The 16,485-nt window shown below is 42.4% G+C and overlaps 1 protein-coding gene across 8 annotated transcripts in view; it reads left to right on the forward strand.

Annotated features, from left to right (window-relative positions):
• ECHDC1 (ethylmalonyl-CoA decarboxylase 1) overlaps positions 1-14,665 on the forward strand; it is a 41,483-nt gene extending 26,818 nt beyond the window's left edge. For all 8 annotated transcript variants that reach the window (XM_033054416.2, XM_033054410.2, XM_033054411.2 and 5 more), the window contains one exon: positions 13,279-14,665. In XM_033054416.2, coding sequence (XP_032910307.1) covers positions 13,279-13,684 — 406 coding nt within the window. In that variant the 3' untranslated portion in view covers positions 13,685-14,665. The remainder of the gene's footprint in view (positions 1-13,278) is intronic.
• Positions 14,666-16,485: the final 1,820 nt, after the last annotated feature.

The raw sequence follows: 16,485 nt of genomic DNA on the forward strand, positions 1-16,485 counted from the left end.
GGCGGTGCGGGGGCCTGCAGTGCCGGCCAGGGCGAGGAAACGCGGCGGCGGTGCAGACGGGAGGGGGCGGCCGGCGAGCCTGGTGGCGGCGGCGGCAGCCCTGCCGGCGGGGCGAGCGAAAGCGGCGCTCGCGAAGCGCCGCCGCCGCTCGCGAAGCGCCGCCGCCGCTCGCGGAAGCGCCGCCGCCGCGAGCGAAGCGCCGCCGCCGCTCGCGGAAGCGCCGCCGCCGCGAGCGAAGCGCCGCCGCTCGCGGAAGCGCCGCCGCCGCGAGCGAAGCGCCGCCGCCGCGAGCGAAGCGCCGCTGCCGCTCGCGAAGCGCCGCCGCCGCGAGCGAAGCGCCGGCGCCGCGGGGCGGGCGCGGCGCTCGCGAGGCGCGGCGCTCGCGAGGCGCGGCGCAGGGCGAGCGAAAGCGGCAGCGGGGCGGGCGGCGAGCCCGGCGGCGGCAGCCCTGCCAGCCGGGCGAGCGAACGCGGCAGCGGGGCGGTGCTGACGGGAGAGGGGGGCCAGCGAGCCCGGCGGCGGCGGCAGCACCAGCCGGCCAGCCCCGCCGAGCCGTGGCGCTGAGCTGGGCCACCCGGCCCCGTCGGCAACCATGAGCGGGCCGAGCCTTCCTGGCCCCGCCCCGAGCCAGTAAAGCCCGCTATGCCGCGATCCTGTTACTAATTGGCCAATTTGTGAAAGCTGCGCACGGATTCTCGCGACGAACGAAAGTGCGGCTAATATTCGGGGTGCGGCTTATCTATTGACAAAGACAGCAACATTGTCGAGGCACCGGGGGTGCGGCTTATAATCCGTGCGGCTTGTATTCGTGAAACTACTGTAAATTCTTATGTAAAATAGATTCCTATTGTGCTTAAACAGTTGTGTGTATAAGAACTTCTGCTCTATCCGTGGTCTGTTACTAGGTGTTATATTCCAGTCCTATTTTGTGTACTGAGGATTCATATTCATAAACAAAAAGGAAATATACAAACTGAGGAAACCCCAATAATTTAAATTAGCGTGGATTTGCGTATGTGTGAAAGAGAAAACAATTGTAAATGAAAAGATAGCAAGGGGAGTTATACTTGTGGTGATACTATACACGCACACACACACATATATATATATATATATATATACACACTCTTAGGTATATTTATGAGGCACCTGTTACAGTTTGCTGAAAATGTGCCTGCTTCTTGTCCAGGTATTCTGAACTTGATGTCAGTGATCTGAAGTTGGTTTGAGATCCCCATCAGTATAACTAATATTCTATATTAAAATGTAAAGAGGAGAAGCAGCAATGTACTGCTTCAATGTAGAATTTTAATGTTAAATTTTCTATCTCATTTATGCTTTTTTGAGTTATAGCATTGTGCTCTTCCCCTCCCTCCCCAAAAAAATCTCTGAAGACATGTATCATACATGAAAAACTTAGGTCTCAGTCACCATGATAATTTTCAAAAAAACCAAACCATGTCAGTATTTTTGGTTTTAAATTAACATGGTATCCTGACAAAGTGGCAACATTCCATTATAATTGAATCACTAGTGACTTAAACTAAGTGTATGATCTCTCTTTGCTTTAGTCAGAAATTGTGTAGGAAGTGCAAATGCAGCATTGGTAGCACAGCATGCAGAGACAGCTGAGTTTCAAAGCGTGTCCTGTTACCCTGTGTCTTGTGAAGGGTTGTTAGTGTGATGTTGTGTTGTATTTTAAGTTCTTAAGTGCTGTGAGTTGCAGAAACCTGATACAGCAAATCCATTATAAAGTATTAGAGCAGCTTGCATCTCTTAGGGCTAATGCCAAGAAATGCTGCTCCTTTCCAGTCAGGTGAATTCAAGCGACTGAGGTGATTTCTTGTGTTTTTGACATTTTAGATGCCAAGCTCACCCACTGTTGGGAAATCCCTCCTCCCCTTTGTGCATGAGCAGTAGAGATGACCAGAAAATGTGATTGAAATGTTTCTGCCTTAAGTGACTCTTGAATTTGGTCTGGGAATTTGTTCTGCTTTCTATGCTTTTGATAAACATACATGATAAAAATAAAGATGTGGGAAGCCAAAGTTATAAATATGGTTTGCACATGCTATATGAAAGTGTGCATATAATTTTTAAAAATACAGTATTTCCTCTTTGAAAACAAACTCCACTGTACTTTTTTTGTATTATTATTTCTAGAGGAATACTGTAATTTAAATTTGACTAAAAATTTTACAATCAAACACCTTTGCCTCCAGGTGGTCTTTTTCATCAAAGAGTCTGGTAAAATATCACTGGATCTTTCCTGATAGAAATTTTTGCTTTAGTCTAAAAGGCGTATCTGTTGTTGAAAATGTTTGCTTGAACTGAATCCAAAGAGCTCTAGTTTCTTTTTTTTGGGAAGGAAAGACTCATGTCACATTTCAGATTTCCAGCATGAGTAATTTTTCTGTGAGCATTATTTTGGCATTCACTTGTGTACAGAGGCTTTGGCAGCCTGTGAAGAGTAGCTAAAACCTGCTTCATGGGTAAGGCCCAAGTGCCATGACAAGATGAAAACTGTTCTGAAAATAGTTGTATGGTAACTGAGGTGTCTGGGACCCACTGACACCAGGGTAATTCAAATATAGTCATAACTGGGAATTAGTAGAAGAGAGTGTCAGTAAGATATTGGTAAACAGGGGAGGAGAAATAGGGGGGTAGCCCATGTGTTGCTGTTGTACGCATGCAGGTAGTAAGGTGGATCCAGGCACTGCATCTTGAACGATGGGATATTGGTCCAACTTTATGGCTCTGGGTCATTAATTCCATTTTTAGAGTTTATACTGCACACTTCAGGGGAATTAGAGCTCCCCAGTGTAACTATCTGCTTTATTCTCTTGGTTCTATGTGTTCTTAAATTGTGATCTGAGCCCTGTGTTCATTCAATAAGCCTTTGTAAAGCCATGCTGCTCCTTGCCAGTGTGCACACAGGGAATGTGAAACAGGTCCAAGGCAGCACCTGTGGACAGGGCAGTCTTTATTGCTCTCCATGTAGTTATAAAAAAATTGGTCTCTCCTACCTAGGAAAGGCCTCTTAATTTACTTTTCTGCTGTTTTCTGAAACTGCTCATGTCACTTGGATGCTTAGGCACAAAATGGGATGAGGGAGTGATGTGTGGCTCACACAGCTTTTATGTTACATCGCAGATTGAGAAGGGGTCACACATGTGTATGTGCAGCACACATGGCATGGCTGCATGAGCCCTCTGGCCAGCCCTATCCCCGCCTCCACCAAGCCCCTCCTGCATGGTGCTGCCCACCCCCAGCACTGTGGTGGGGATGGAACTGTGGGCATTGCATGGGAGCCTAAAGAAGTATCATCCTGGAAAATGGGTTAGATTCACTTTGTGGTTTGGCCAAATAATTTTCTTTCCTGTCAGTTTATTGAAAAATGACTGGGAAGGGGGAAACAAAATAAAAAGGCTCATCTTACTTCGTTTAATACTGCTCATGGAGTTTTAATCAGTCATGCTTTTTTTGGGCCCTTATTTCTTGCCTTGTGATCTGCCGTCTAATTCAATTTTTCATTCCTGCTGCAGAAAATGTCTTTCTGCAATTTTCAATACCCAGCTTCATTTATCCCCTTTAGAAGAAATGTAGCTTTTTATAGCATGCTTTTTTCTCTCTGGCTTCTGTGAAACCATGGGTGAGAAAGTGTCAAGCCTGAGGTAAAAAATTTGATTTAAGCCCTCTAATCAAGGTCTGTTGTGTGAGCCTCCATCTGCACCTGACTCCTGAGAGGTTCTGGTCCAGAATGAGATTGAAAGTGTGCGTGGATGGCAGCCGGTGTGACAGCAGACATCACCTGCAGGAGACTTTGGGGGAGCCTCACCTACCTTGTCTTGATTGAGACTGTGCTACTCTCCTTGCAGAGTATTAGCAGCAGTCTTTCCCTATGTTTCTTTCCTTTTAGATCCCTTTATCAAGCTATCAATCTTTCTGGCCCTTAGATCAGGGAAGTGTTGAAGAAATAGACCCTATTTCACTTCTCTGGTTGTTCTTATACAATCATCTAGACCAGTTTTAGTCTGAGTCCTGCCAGAGCACTCTCCCAGAGGGTCTTTTCTGCTGCTTTACTGAGTTCCTTCATGCTGCTGATAGGCCTTTGCTTGGTTTTTCTCAGCAGACTTTGCAGCTAATGAGATGCTCTTTTTTGGAGGACATGCAGTTTCTGTGTCAGCCTATTATAATTTAATTCCCGTTATCCAAGGGATCTTTTCCTAGTAACACTGTTATTTTTGTACTTCTTCTCTGTAATGGCTTCCTTTAGAACTGGCAATCTTGCAGCCTCTTTGAGTTGGCTTTGTTGATTTTGGAGGCTCCTCTTACATTGAATATCCCAATATTTGGGCAATTGGTGGTGGTTATCCACACTTTAAGTTCCTGTTTATTCCTAGGGACCACATTCCTCCTAAAATGGCTCATGTTTGTTTAGCAATTTCTGAACTTGTCTCCCAATGTTCCAACTCTTCCTCTAACCCTTTTTGTTGCTACGTATTCCATTTTTTAGACTCCACTTTTCAAAATGTTGGCATCAGTCAAATGATATGACTTTGTGAATTGTTCTTCTGCATTTCATTTGACTCTGGGTGATGTGAGAAAGCGTAATAGAATCACGTTATAAATTGCTATTTTAAAGCCTCCTTTGAAGAATGCAATTCTCATTGTTTAGGTCCCTTTGCTCCCCTCTGGGAAGTGCCCTCAGGTTTCCCAGACAACTCAGAAGAATGTTAACTCTAATTTAAGAAAATACTTCTGGAATTAGGAGTCTATTTACTTGATCTGATTTTTACCCTGGTCCTTAGAGTTCCATAAAATGCATTGGAAAATCTGACTGGAGGATGGCAAAGGTAGGGGGTAAAGGCAATATGTGTTAGGGTGACGTGAGAGATTTTTCTGGGCTACGTTTTGTAAATTTTGATTCTTAGCCTTTGTGGTGAGTGGGGGGGAAATGGATGCACTAAGAGTGTTACAAAATTCAGTAACTATAAATAAAAGTCCATATAGTCTCTGTAAAGCAATTTGAGAAGAACTGTGAGAAAAGCAAGCTTTTGTGTTAGTGAAATTTCTTAGGATGGCATCAAGCCTACTCTTTTGACACTGCGATTTAGAGTGTGCTAGAATACTCTGTGCTTGGGAGGCTTGATAGGATTTTTTATTTTTGTTTTGCTTCTTATTTAAACCTCAAATAAAGAAGATTTTAATTGGTGGAGTGTTTTTAAATCACTGAAAGGGTTTGAAAGGGGTGACTTTCTAATGGGCTTGTAAAAATAGTAGCTGGACCTACTTCTTTCCATGGCTTTCTTGTTGAAAACATTATGGATTAAAGCTGATAAACAGGAAAGATTATTAATGTGCACAGTCTTCTTTTAGCCTATGGAAACTTGGAATCGCAGAGCATCTTTTAGCAACTGTATCCAAGATAAGCATAAGGCATGCAGTTCCCCAGATTATCTTTAAACTATTTTGTCATCATTTTTATGTTCTTTGCTAGTTACCATCTAGTCATCTGTCAAATTAATATCTGTGACTAAAGGATTTTCAGAAAGAACAACCATTTGCAGGGGTTTGCTTTTATGATGCCGTAGTGGTCTCTGCATAGACCATCACCACAAGCATGTAGCACAAATCCTTACTTTAATTGGTTGTACAGTATTTTCACTTTGGAAGTCTCACTTTGTGCTGTCTTGGGTCTGAAGTAGCAACTGCTGCAATATCTAAGTGCTTTATTATTTCTCTGCATAGGGCAGAAACATGAGAAGCTCCCAGTGAGAAAGAAGATACAGGAGAGATGCAGAGGGAATTAATACTAGCAAGCTGTGTTGGGAAAGCATGCAACAGCTATGGCTTGTCAATATTCACTGCATTGCTCCAGTTCAAAAATCTGCTAAATAGAATTAGCAAGGATTTATTGATTAAATGTTTAATCTGTGTCTTTTTGGTTCTTTAAAGCATATCCAACTAATTGTGTGAGATTGAAAGATAAGTGAAATTATGACTAACTCTTCTCAGGATGAACTTGTTAACATTTTCAGCAAACAAGGGTGGGTGTTTTTGGTGATAGAGGGTTTAGTAAGATGACTTTCAGAAAAATCTGTAGCCATTTTGTATAGATAATCCCCTTACAGAGTATCTAGGTAATTATTTGATGGTGTAGTGATAAAGAGACTGCCGAGACACTGCGCTGGATAGGCAGGGAGGGATTAATTAGTCCCAGCTTGCTTTTTGGAGGAGACTGTCTCATTCTTAAGGGTCTAATTCTAAAAACATCTGTCATGAAAATTGAAGTAAGGACTGGAAGCTGCTAATCAGCAACTTTGCTGACTGGCTAAATTATTTTAGTATAGTAGTGCATATTTCTTCCGCAGAATATTCTTCCCACGGTACCTTGCTGCTTCAAAATTCATTTTTACTGCAAAAATGACTGGTTCATACATTTGTTGTTTCAAGATGAGTTTCAGTAATAACAGTGGAAGGCTTGTGTCTTGGAATATTGGACAAAGCTTACACAAGATAGATAGAACACAATGTTGTCATGTAATTAACTTATTGGTGTTTAGGTTTCCAGGTCAGGTCTCTGCAGGCACAGACTGCAGCCTTACCTTTAGTCATTTCAGGCTTTCTGTGGCTTTGTGAAAATATCAAGGCAGTAGTTCATATTCAGGTTGTGTTTTCAAGGTTGTACTCAGGAATTACTTTTGTTGTTAAACATTCTGGAGAAGGTAGGGATTAGTTTTGCGGCAATTGCCAAGGAGCATACATATATAGTGCCTGAAGAATTTGTTTCTTATTGCTAAGGAAGTTCTGTATTTTCTCACACATGCTTCAACATCTGTCTTTCCATGATGGGGAGAACAAGTAGAAGACATATTAAATGGGAAGGTGCATGATATCGTGTATATCTTTCTGACTCTGAGATTTGGAATACAGATACCAGAGGTGGATTGTGGGTGCTAGATACAAGTTAAACCTTACAAATCCACGTGCCATGCTAAAGAAAATGGGGAGAAGGCATCGAGCTTGGAAGATTCCAAACCCCTTGGTATGTGCTACAAGAACTGTTCAAAGTACTGTGACCTGATGTTCCACAGTGCTTGACTGCTTAAGTGATTGTCCAAACTCAGGCTAACAGCTTTTACAGCCCCAATTAATTGCTCCTTATGGTCCAGCTTTCAGAGCTGCCACTTGCCTGCGGCATGATGCCTTAGTATCCCTGTCTGACCCAAGAAACTGAAGCTACAGAATTATCTGGGTGCATTTGCAGCAAAGGTGATGTTTCTCTCTTACAGAATTGCTTTCTGTAACTAATCCAACTACCCACTTCTGCCTTATCTGAACATTTATTGCATTTCAGCCATTCCCTTTAAAGCTGCTTTTTTTTTCCTATTTAAGAAGCTTAGAATGCAGTCTAGAAAAGATTACTTGATTTATGTGCTGCACTGAACCAACCTGAAATAAAGGACTTCTGCTTAATCCGAAATCAAGGCTTTTGCTATACAAATAAAAGAACGGGTAGTTTATTTCTTCCTCTGATGCTACAAATTCAACAATCACAACTCTCTCTTGCTTTGTTTTAATGTATTGTAACAGTTTAATTGACTAAAAGTACACTATCACCGCATATGGTCAGCAGCTCTTTATTTTTGTTGGATTTTGTGTGCCTCAGCAAGAGAGGCGAGATCAGATTACAGACAGTACCTGGTGTAGCTCTGCTGCCTAAGTCCTATTCACTTGCTTCAGGAGCCCACCATCAATACTGGGATATGCTGTGTCTGTTCCCTAGGATACTGAGGACAATGGAGTGAGATTATGAGGTGCAATTTGTTCATTAAGTGGTGGGACAGGGATTGTATATTTAGTGTTGAGAAGGCACAACTGGGAAATAGGGAAGAACTGGACAATGGACTGACTTTCTTGCTCACTTAAGGCCCAGCATGCGAGAGCTGCTGCTGCTGCTTGCAAATTATCCTGGTAACACTCACCAAGAGAAGTCACAAAACCCTAAACCAGTTACACATAAGCTTTTGTTCACTTGCCAGCAAGATCATTAAATTTTTATATCCACCTGGCAGAGGAAGTTCAATTTGCATGATAAACACCGTCTGCAGATAATGTCATACCTGACCTCTCAACAAACTCTTGAACTTGTACTCCCCAAAAATGTGTATTTTAAAAAGCTCTTTTGGCCATGTTTCAGCATGGTACTGCTGTTACTAAATTTTGAAAGAGTTAATTGAGCTGATGCTATATTGATGAGTGTATTAGAAAGGCATGCATGTTGGGCAAAGTGTATGGCAGCATTATACATCAACTTTGTTCTTCTGTTTTTGCTGGTTAAAACAAATGTTTGACTCTTGATAATCTTCCTTCTGTTACTTTTTCCTGGTAGTTTCCTTTTTTTCTTTAATGGCTCTCTTTTCCTGTGCCTGCAATAGTTGTGTGTGTGATTTGGGTGGTGTTTCGGGTTTGTTTGGCCGGTTTTGTAGGAGGAGGGCTACAGGGGTAGCAGTAGGTACAATGCTGTGAGAAGCTGCCAGAAGCTTCCTCCATACTGGGGAGAGCCAATTCCAGCTGGCTCCAAGATGGACATGCTGCTGGCCAAGGCTGAGCCAGTCAGGAATTATAGCATATCTGAAAAGGAGAGAAAAGTTACTGTGCAGTTGTAATTGTGGCCAGAGAAGAGCAGGGTGAAAACATGTCAGAGGAGCCGCCCTGCAGACACCAAGGTCAGTGGAGAAGGAGGAAGAAGAGAAGGAGGGAAGGAGGTGCTTCAGATACCAGAGCTGAGATTCCCCTACAGACCATGGTGAGGCAGCTGTGCCCCTTTAGCCCATGGAGGACCATGGGGATGCAAAGATCTACTTGCAGTCCCTGCAGAAGACCCACACCAAATGCCCAAGAGAGGGCTGTGAACCTGTGGGAGACCCGTGCCGGAGCAGGTTTCCTGGTCTTGTGGACCCACAGTGGAATAGGCTATTCTGAAGGACGGCACCCTGTGGAAGACTGAATCACACTGGAGAAGTTTGTAGAGAACGGTCTCTGTGTGAAGAGCCTCACAGTGGAGCAGGGGAAGGACTCTTCTCCCTGAGGAGAAACAACATGTGATGAACTGACCATAACCCCCACTCCCCATCACCCTGTGCCAAAGTGGGTGTGTGGCTGACCATAGACATTGCTTTTTATCTGTCTGGGTGTCCTGCATCTATGCTTTGCAAAATATGTAGTTCTACATTATTATTATTATTATTATTTCTGTAACTCTTGCTCTACTGCATGCTAAAATCGTGGATGTCTTTTAAATATACCCCAAGGCCTTTGACTCTTGTTTTTGGAGAACTTTCCACTTTGTGCTGGTTCAATCACCTTGCAGATAGGTGTTACTGAATTTTATAGAAGGTAGTGGATTTGGTGAGAAAGTTTACTGTGACCCAAAGACATAAGCTCTGTTTATTATTTATATTAATATTGGTGGTTTGAGAGAAGGATGCCAAAGTATTTGTGGGGGAGATACGAGTCATCTCCTGCAGTTCTGGCTGCCGTGTCTGGGTACAGCCATAGCTGGGAACCAGGTGCTACAGCACTGCATGATGCTGGCTGGCTGCCTCCATGGTGTGCCAGTCCTACGCCAACTAAAAGGGGGGAGCATCGGAAGTCAGGAGCTGTGTCCTTATGTGACACTGGAAGTCAAACAGGGAACAGGAACAAAAGGTTGCTGACAACACATATAATGCTTTAGGTGTCCTTTTTCCCTTCAATGGCTTTCAAAAGCATAGTTGTACTTTTAAAACGCATAAAATAAAGGGTGATATCTGTCCCTCCCTAGTAAACTTGATCAGTACCTTTGTCTTGTCAAAATGCTGAATATAAGCAATCCTTGAAGTCCAGGAAACAATGAGGTAAGGGCCAGCACAGCTCATAATATAATATAATGTAATGTAATGTAATCTTAGTTCTGCCAAAGAACTGATTATACTCATTGGAACAGCTCAGTAACATTAGTATTTATAATAAACAGGTATAAAAAAAATGAGAAAGTATATTTTTGTTTGCATTTTCAGCTTTTGTTGTACATGCTCTGGCTTTGAGTAGCTGGGAAATGCTTTAGCAAAAGAAAGCATAGCTGTTAGCTCACACTTGCTGTGAGCAAGCACTTGCTGCCTTTGGGAGCAAATGTACCTTTTATAAGGGTGGGACTTGTTAGGCTGCAATGTTAATAACAAACAAGATTTCTTCTCACATGCTTTGCCAGTGATGTGATGAGATGTGGTGTGACAGTCGTTTGTGGGTGCAATGAGATATCATAGAATGGAGGAATCTCAGATCAAAGGGGGAGGATTTATAACATTTAGTGCAGCTGAGAACATTTTAAAATGTACAGCAGGAACATTTGCTGTAGGTTGTTTGCTTTAGATGACTAACACAAAATTGGATGTGGCCCGTGGTGACTGTGTTTTCTTTTTAGGGGGATTGCAATGTTCATAACATGGAATTAAAAGGTTCTCAAATAAGGTTTCAGCTGCACTTTGGGGCTTATATTACCTTAACCTCTTAGTTCCAATTTAAATTGTGAGGATTTTTCTACCCTTCACATTTCTACAGTATGTTCCCCTGTTTTCTGTCACTTTGTACATTAATTACATTGAATAAATATTTTTGCAGTACTGTCATGCAACAGATTTTCTTTATTAGGGCAGGGAAGGCATATGTGTAGGAGTCTAGCAATATGACCTTCCCCTGTGATACAGGAGACCCAGATTTTAATTCCTGCAGCATGAGAGACAAGAACAGACATAGTGTTGAAATCAGGGTCAATTTTGTATTGATCTACTACTCTGTCTCAGGCAGGACCAGTACTAGATGAATAAGGTATAAACAGCTCAGCAACAGTACTTTGGCCTTTCCAGATTTTCCCTGTCTGCCTCTTTATGTTAAGTAATGCTTGATGTGCTTTTCTTATATAAATTCTTTTTACGGGAGATCAGATCTGTCATGTCTCAGAAGGCAGACCCAATTCCTTTCATACAATAAAAAGGCAAATATGTATGCGAGGCTGCAGCTGGTGGCATTCAGAGGCTGGTCCCAGGCTGGCTTGGCAGCTGCTTCCAGCTCTTCAGACATGAGCTCAGGTCTCCATTACTTCCTGGGGCATGGGGACTGCAAGTGAGTGATAAAACAGAGAGTGTGATGAGTGGTTTCTGTAAGAAGTGGTGTGACTTCAGGAGAGGATTCATAGTTGAAAAGTCTGAAAAACCAAAGACCTTTCTGAAGCCTGAAGGCAGTCCAGTACTACAGTTACACTTTCCACTGACTATCCCTTACATCAGTATTTTCTGTGAAGCTTGTTCAAAAGAGCATTGTGGGAAGAGGTGAATCCCAGGGAGGTTCTGGAAGCTGCAGCCTCGCAGGCTCTCTGTGAGTTAAGCTGTCAGTGGTTTACTTTTCTTTCATTGTGTTTGGTTCCATTTTCTCTGAGGGGAGTGAAGACTCCGCAGGGAAACAGAGCCCTTCCCACATACTGAACATTGTCTGAAACAATCTCACATTCATTATACAAGTGCAACATGGCTTCCCTGACTGTGGCGGCTGTCCTGTGACACTGCCTACCGGTTGTCTAGCATCAGATGCCCAGCTGCCTATGACCCTTTCTTTTCTAGTCCCTAACATCACTCAGCACAGCTAGAATTAAACCCTTGATAATGTTTTCATTACTGTTTTTCCAGTGAGACACTGAGTGTGAGCAAATTGCAGAGTAAACTGAGCCAGTAAAGGAGTTCTGGAGTATTTGCAGAATCATTCTTTTGAGAGAAGAGACCTGAGCTCCCTGGGATTTACTGGGTCTGGGAAGCACTTGATAATGTTAGCTTAAAGCCTTTCCTCCTCTGCAATACTCTGCTTTCTTCCTTTTGTCAGACAACCTTCCCCTGCCATCTCTACAAAAAGGCTTTCATGCAATCTGGCCCGTCAGCTGTTGCTTTTGTGCATTGTGCTGGATCTGGGATAAAGTGTAAGCTCTTCAATTCTAATGATGTACAGTGTGGCATGAATGCTGATGGTGCTCTGGTTCAGAATAAGGCAACCAAGCAAACTCACAATTAACAATATCTGAGCAGATATGAGAACAGTGAGTTCCCTAGAAGTAGTTGCATTTTTAAGATTTTTCTTTTCTTTCCCCTTTCAAAGCTGTTCACCTCAGTATTTTTGCTATGGAAAACTGCATGGTTAGGAAACAGACTTGTGTGTAGACCTCAGTATTACAAGATTTGTCTTCAAAAAGCCAATTAGTGCTTGAAGTAGAAGCTAATTTATTTCACAAGTGTAATTTCCATCCTTTGCCTTACAATCAGCAGCAAGCAACCACACTGCTGAACATCACTTTGAGAAAGATTAAGCACTGGTCTGTTTCTGTACATCTTTTCTATGTGTTTCTATTTCTAGAGGTTTTTTCCACTAACCCAACATGTGTCAGTGTGACCACTGTGTGAAGACACAATAATCTGCTGCAGCAGAGCACCTCCAGGGAAATAGCTTAATGAGCTCTTCTTAAGTAAAGGAGGTGAGAAGCTGTAGAAGAGAAGCATAGAAAAGAAAGATGTGACCCCTCTTTGGAAAGAGGAATATTGCTTATCTTGTAGAGGGAAGCAATTATATTACATATTGCAAGCATAATTAGAAAGCAATTCTATTGTGCATTGTGAGCCATAAGTTAAGCATCCATCCTGATTTCTCTCTCTGTAATAAGAAATTAGAAATCAAACTCAAATGGATCTCTAAAATACAGAACAAAAAAGCTCCACCCGTGCTGTAATCACCATGGTGCTGACAGAACCTCCCCTGTTCAGATCAGTACTAAGACTACATCCATCCTCTTGAGAAATGTTTTGTATATTAGGTTGCTTGGGTTTTACCCAATACCCTCTTGGTTTAGGCATGAATTAGCAAGGCAGTGTCGCACTGTGAACAAATGCAATGTGTTCTCTGTGTGCAGTTCTGTTTTCAACACTTTTTTAGAACTGACTAGAGGTATCAGTATGGACACTAAGAATCTTTGCTTGTAGCAGTATATATATTTAATTTTGAGAAGGGTCAAAAGCTGCAGTTATGGCACCATGTAATGCAAAAATTAAGATATTCCAGCTCCGGCTGTAATGAGCATGCTGTCAAGTTGTATCAGCCTTTGGAAGCAGAGGGGAGGAGAAAATAGAAAATTAGGACCGTCTAGCTGTAAACAAAAGTCAGTGCATGGATTGACCTTTGTGTGTTCTTCATTGACAGGTTGATGACGCCTGGAAGTGAAATTCGGTTTGTGCACAAGCACATGGGCCTGGTGCCAGGCTGGGGAGGCGGTGCCCGGCTGGTGCGGATCGTGGGAAGTGGTGCAGCCCTGCAGCTGCTGGCCGGGGCTGCCCGGGTGGACCCCGAGAGAGCGCTGAGCCTGGGGCTCTCCCAGGAGACTCTGCCGTCCTCGGACGGAACCACAGCGCTGGGACAGGCCCGGACCTGGCTGGCTCAGTACACAGAGGGTCCGACCACTGTGATCCGAGCTGTGAAAAACGTGGTGACAGCAGGAAGAGAGCTCCCACTGGAAGCTGCCCTAAGGACAGAGAAGGACATTTTTGGAACTGTATGGGGTGGGCCTGCCAATTTGCAGGCATTGGTTAGAAGACCAAAACATAAATGATGGTTTATGCATAAGAAAGGGGCTTGACCTTTTTGCAAACAAAGCTTTCAGTAAAGCAGCCATTACACTGAATCATTTAAGGACTTGTCCATTTAAAATGGCATTAACATTCCTGCCATTTAGGTCAGGCAGGCATGTCTGGTGTACAACCGCAGAGGATCCCAGGCAGATTCTCTACTGTCCTAATCACCCACTGAATCACGATTAGTGAAATTAGTATGTAAAGGTAAATACTGTGCTGAAAATAGAACTATAATTCATTTGGAATGAGGCTGAAGACTGTTTTATTTGGTGTTTTGTTTTGGGGCTTTTTTAAAACTAGTATAGAATTACTTGAAAGTTACAAGGTTTATTCATTTGCGGAACAGGTGCACCTAAAGCTGCAAAATATGAGTTCCCCAACATGACACCTTAAGCAGCTTGGAAAAGATAATTACTAGTGGAAGGGTAGCTTTTCTTTTTTCATTCTAGTTAGTTCTTTATGTAATTGCTGAGGAAATATCCTTTAATTTTAATGCTGCTTTTATAGGAAAAGCTTCAAGTTAGTGAGAAGCTTCTAGCACTCATTCACTATCACTGATTCAGGTTTTAAAATGTATTTTGGTGTCTTCTCACTGCTCAAGGAGTGAGATTCCCATATCCTGTACCTTTGCAAAGCTACTGGCCTGGTTCTTTACACAGAATCTTGTTGAAATCTTGGGAGGCCATGATCATGCCCCGAGATGGCTTGTTCTTAGGCAACTGGGTGATGTGAGTACTTCAGCATTCTAAGATGTGAGTGGATATGTCTATGTCTTTCTTGAATGCATTTTTACTGGGAGTGCATATTCGGGCTGACTAGAAAGTTTAGAACTGAGTCTCCACTTCATGCCAGTGACTATGCAAGTAATTGGATAACTCAGTGAGGAAAGTTTTCCTTTTAGAAATTAGAAACTGACAGAGTGCCTGCTTTAAAAATAAACATCTGTGAGAGTAAAACCATACAGACGTGTCTGTGACTGAGAGTTTCCTGTACTGTTGGTTAGGATGCACTTGTCTCTAAATCCAGCAAGGGCTGAGATCTGAGCCAAGGACCTAAGTACTCTGTGGAGGCATGTAAAGAAGGAAGCTCTGGGCTGTGTGCCACTGACGTGCATTCTTGCTCTGACCAGGCATAACTAGCTCAAGATCATGAAACAAGCTCCTTAAGAAAAGAAGGCAGAATCTTGGATGGAAATTCATGTTACGATTTCTACAGTGTGGCAGGAGTCCTGAGTTTTAGACAGCAAGGTAACTATGTATGTTTGAGGACTTGGGACAAATCAATGTTGGGAATTAGGCTTGGATTGCCAGTTAAGATTCTGCAGGTTTCGAGCAGATTCTGTGATCTACTTGGAATGTTTTACGTATAGTTTTCACAGCAATGAATATAGCCTGAGGCAACCAAGAGAGATGCTGAAGGAAGGGATGTGTTTTGAGTTGGCAACTCAGAGAAGGAACTTACCTCCACCCTGTTGATGCTGCACCTTTGCCTTAATATCTGAAGCACTAATGGAGGAAGATTTCAAAGATTTTCCTTTCAGGTCAGAGAAGAGACAGGAATGAGAACATGGGGAAGAGAGTAGTGTTTTCGTTTGTGCCTTTCTCCCCCTGGCTCTTTTTTTATCCAGTAGCCCAGTTGTCATTTCTGTGTATCTGGATTCTCTCCCATTTCCTAAAGAACTTCAAACCTGTTACAAGTGTGAATGCTTCAGTATAATCAGGCAGCACTTGACTATTTAGTAGCGAAGCTGTTCTGCTTTTCATGAAGTTTCTCAAGACTCTTGAAGGATTCCAGACTGCAGCATCACTGAACCTTCAAGGCACACTCCAGTCCATACTCATCCAGTTTTTTGAAGCAATAGCACATTGCACAACAACACAATGTTGCTGTGATTTTAAAAAAAAAAAGTTTTAAAGGGCAACCGGTTCTGTCTTTGCTTTTAGCAAGAATCGATGTGCCATTACTAATATTGTTTTTGTTTTCAAAATTGGTGTGAAAATTACTTAGAATCTGAGTAAGACCCTTGAATCTTTTTTTCTTTAGTGTTCTGTGTACTGGGTTATAGAAATTTGAGAGGCAAGAAATTGTAGGACAAAGGCAGAATCTGGTTTTTTTCACATTTTGGACCAGATCTGTGCTGGTAGTTACTGAATGGTAAGTACACCTGTGGGGGATCTCTTTCCATTTTGATGTATAGACAATGAACTTAATTCTCATTTCAGCAAATATATTTCCTCAGCCACTCTCTCTGATTTGTATCAAAGGCCAATGTTTGCTTCTAAGAAAACAGTACAAATAATTAACTAGTACACACCAAGACACATTCAGAACAGTTTCAGAGAGGGTAATGGAAACCCATGTTGTTGGTACATAGGATGTTCTGAAGATCATTGCAGGTTTTGATCAAGGATTTTTTGAGTAGTCTAATACCATATTCTCTGGCTTATTTTCTTCTGAAAGTAAGCAGAGTCCTTCATACATAAAACAGCCCAGCTAAATTACCATGAGTGCTAGGATGAGAGTTCCAGACTAAGATGAAATGGAATCCCATTTTACCCATTTGAAAGACAAATGCTTTATTTCACAGAATACTTTCTTATCATCTTAAAGTGACAAATACCTTCAACAAGGAATTGATAAATGTTTGTATTTTCTTTATAATTATTAAAGATGTAAAGCTTTATCTCAGGGTTTTTTTGCCCTTCTGAAACAGCTTAAAAACAAACCAGCACTAAATGCACAAAATAAATTAGAAACATTAAAATTGATAGTCCCAGGC

The sequence above is a fragment of the Catharus ustulatus genome, chromosome 3, assembly GCF_009819885.2.
Source record: "Catharus ustulatus isolate bCatUst1 chromosome 3, bCatUst1.pri.v2, whole genome shotgun sequence".
In the NCBI taxonomy this organism is placed as follows: Eukaryota; Metazoa; Chordata; class Aves; order Passeriformes; family Turdidae; genus Catharus; species Catharus ustulatus.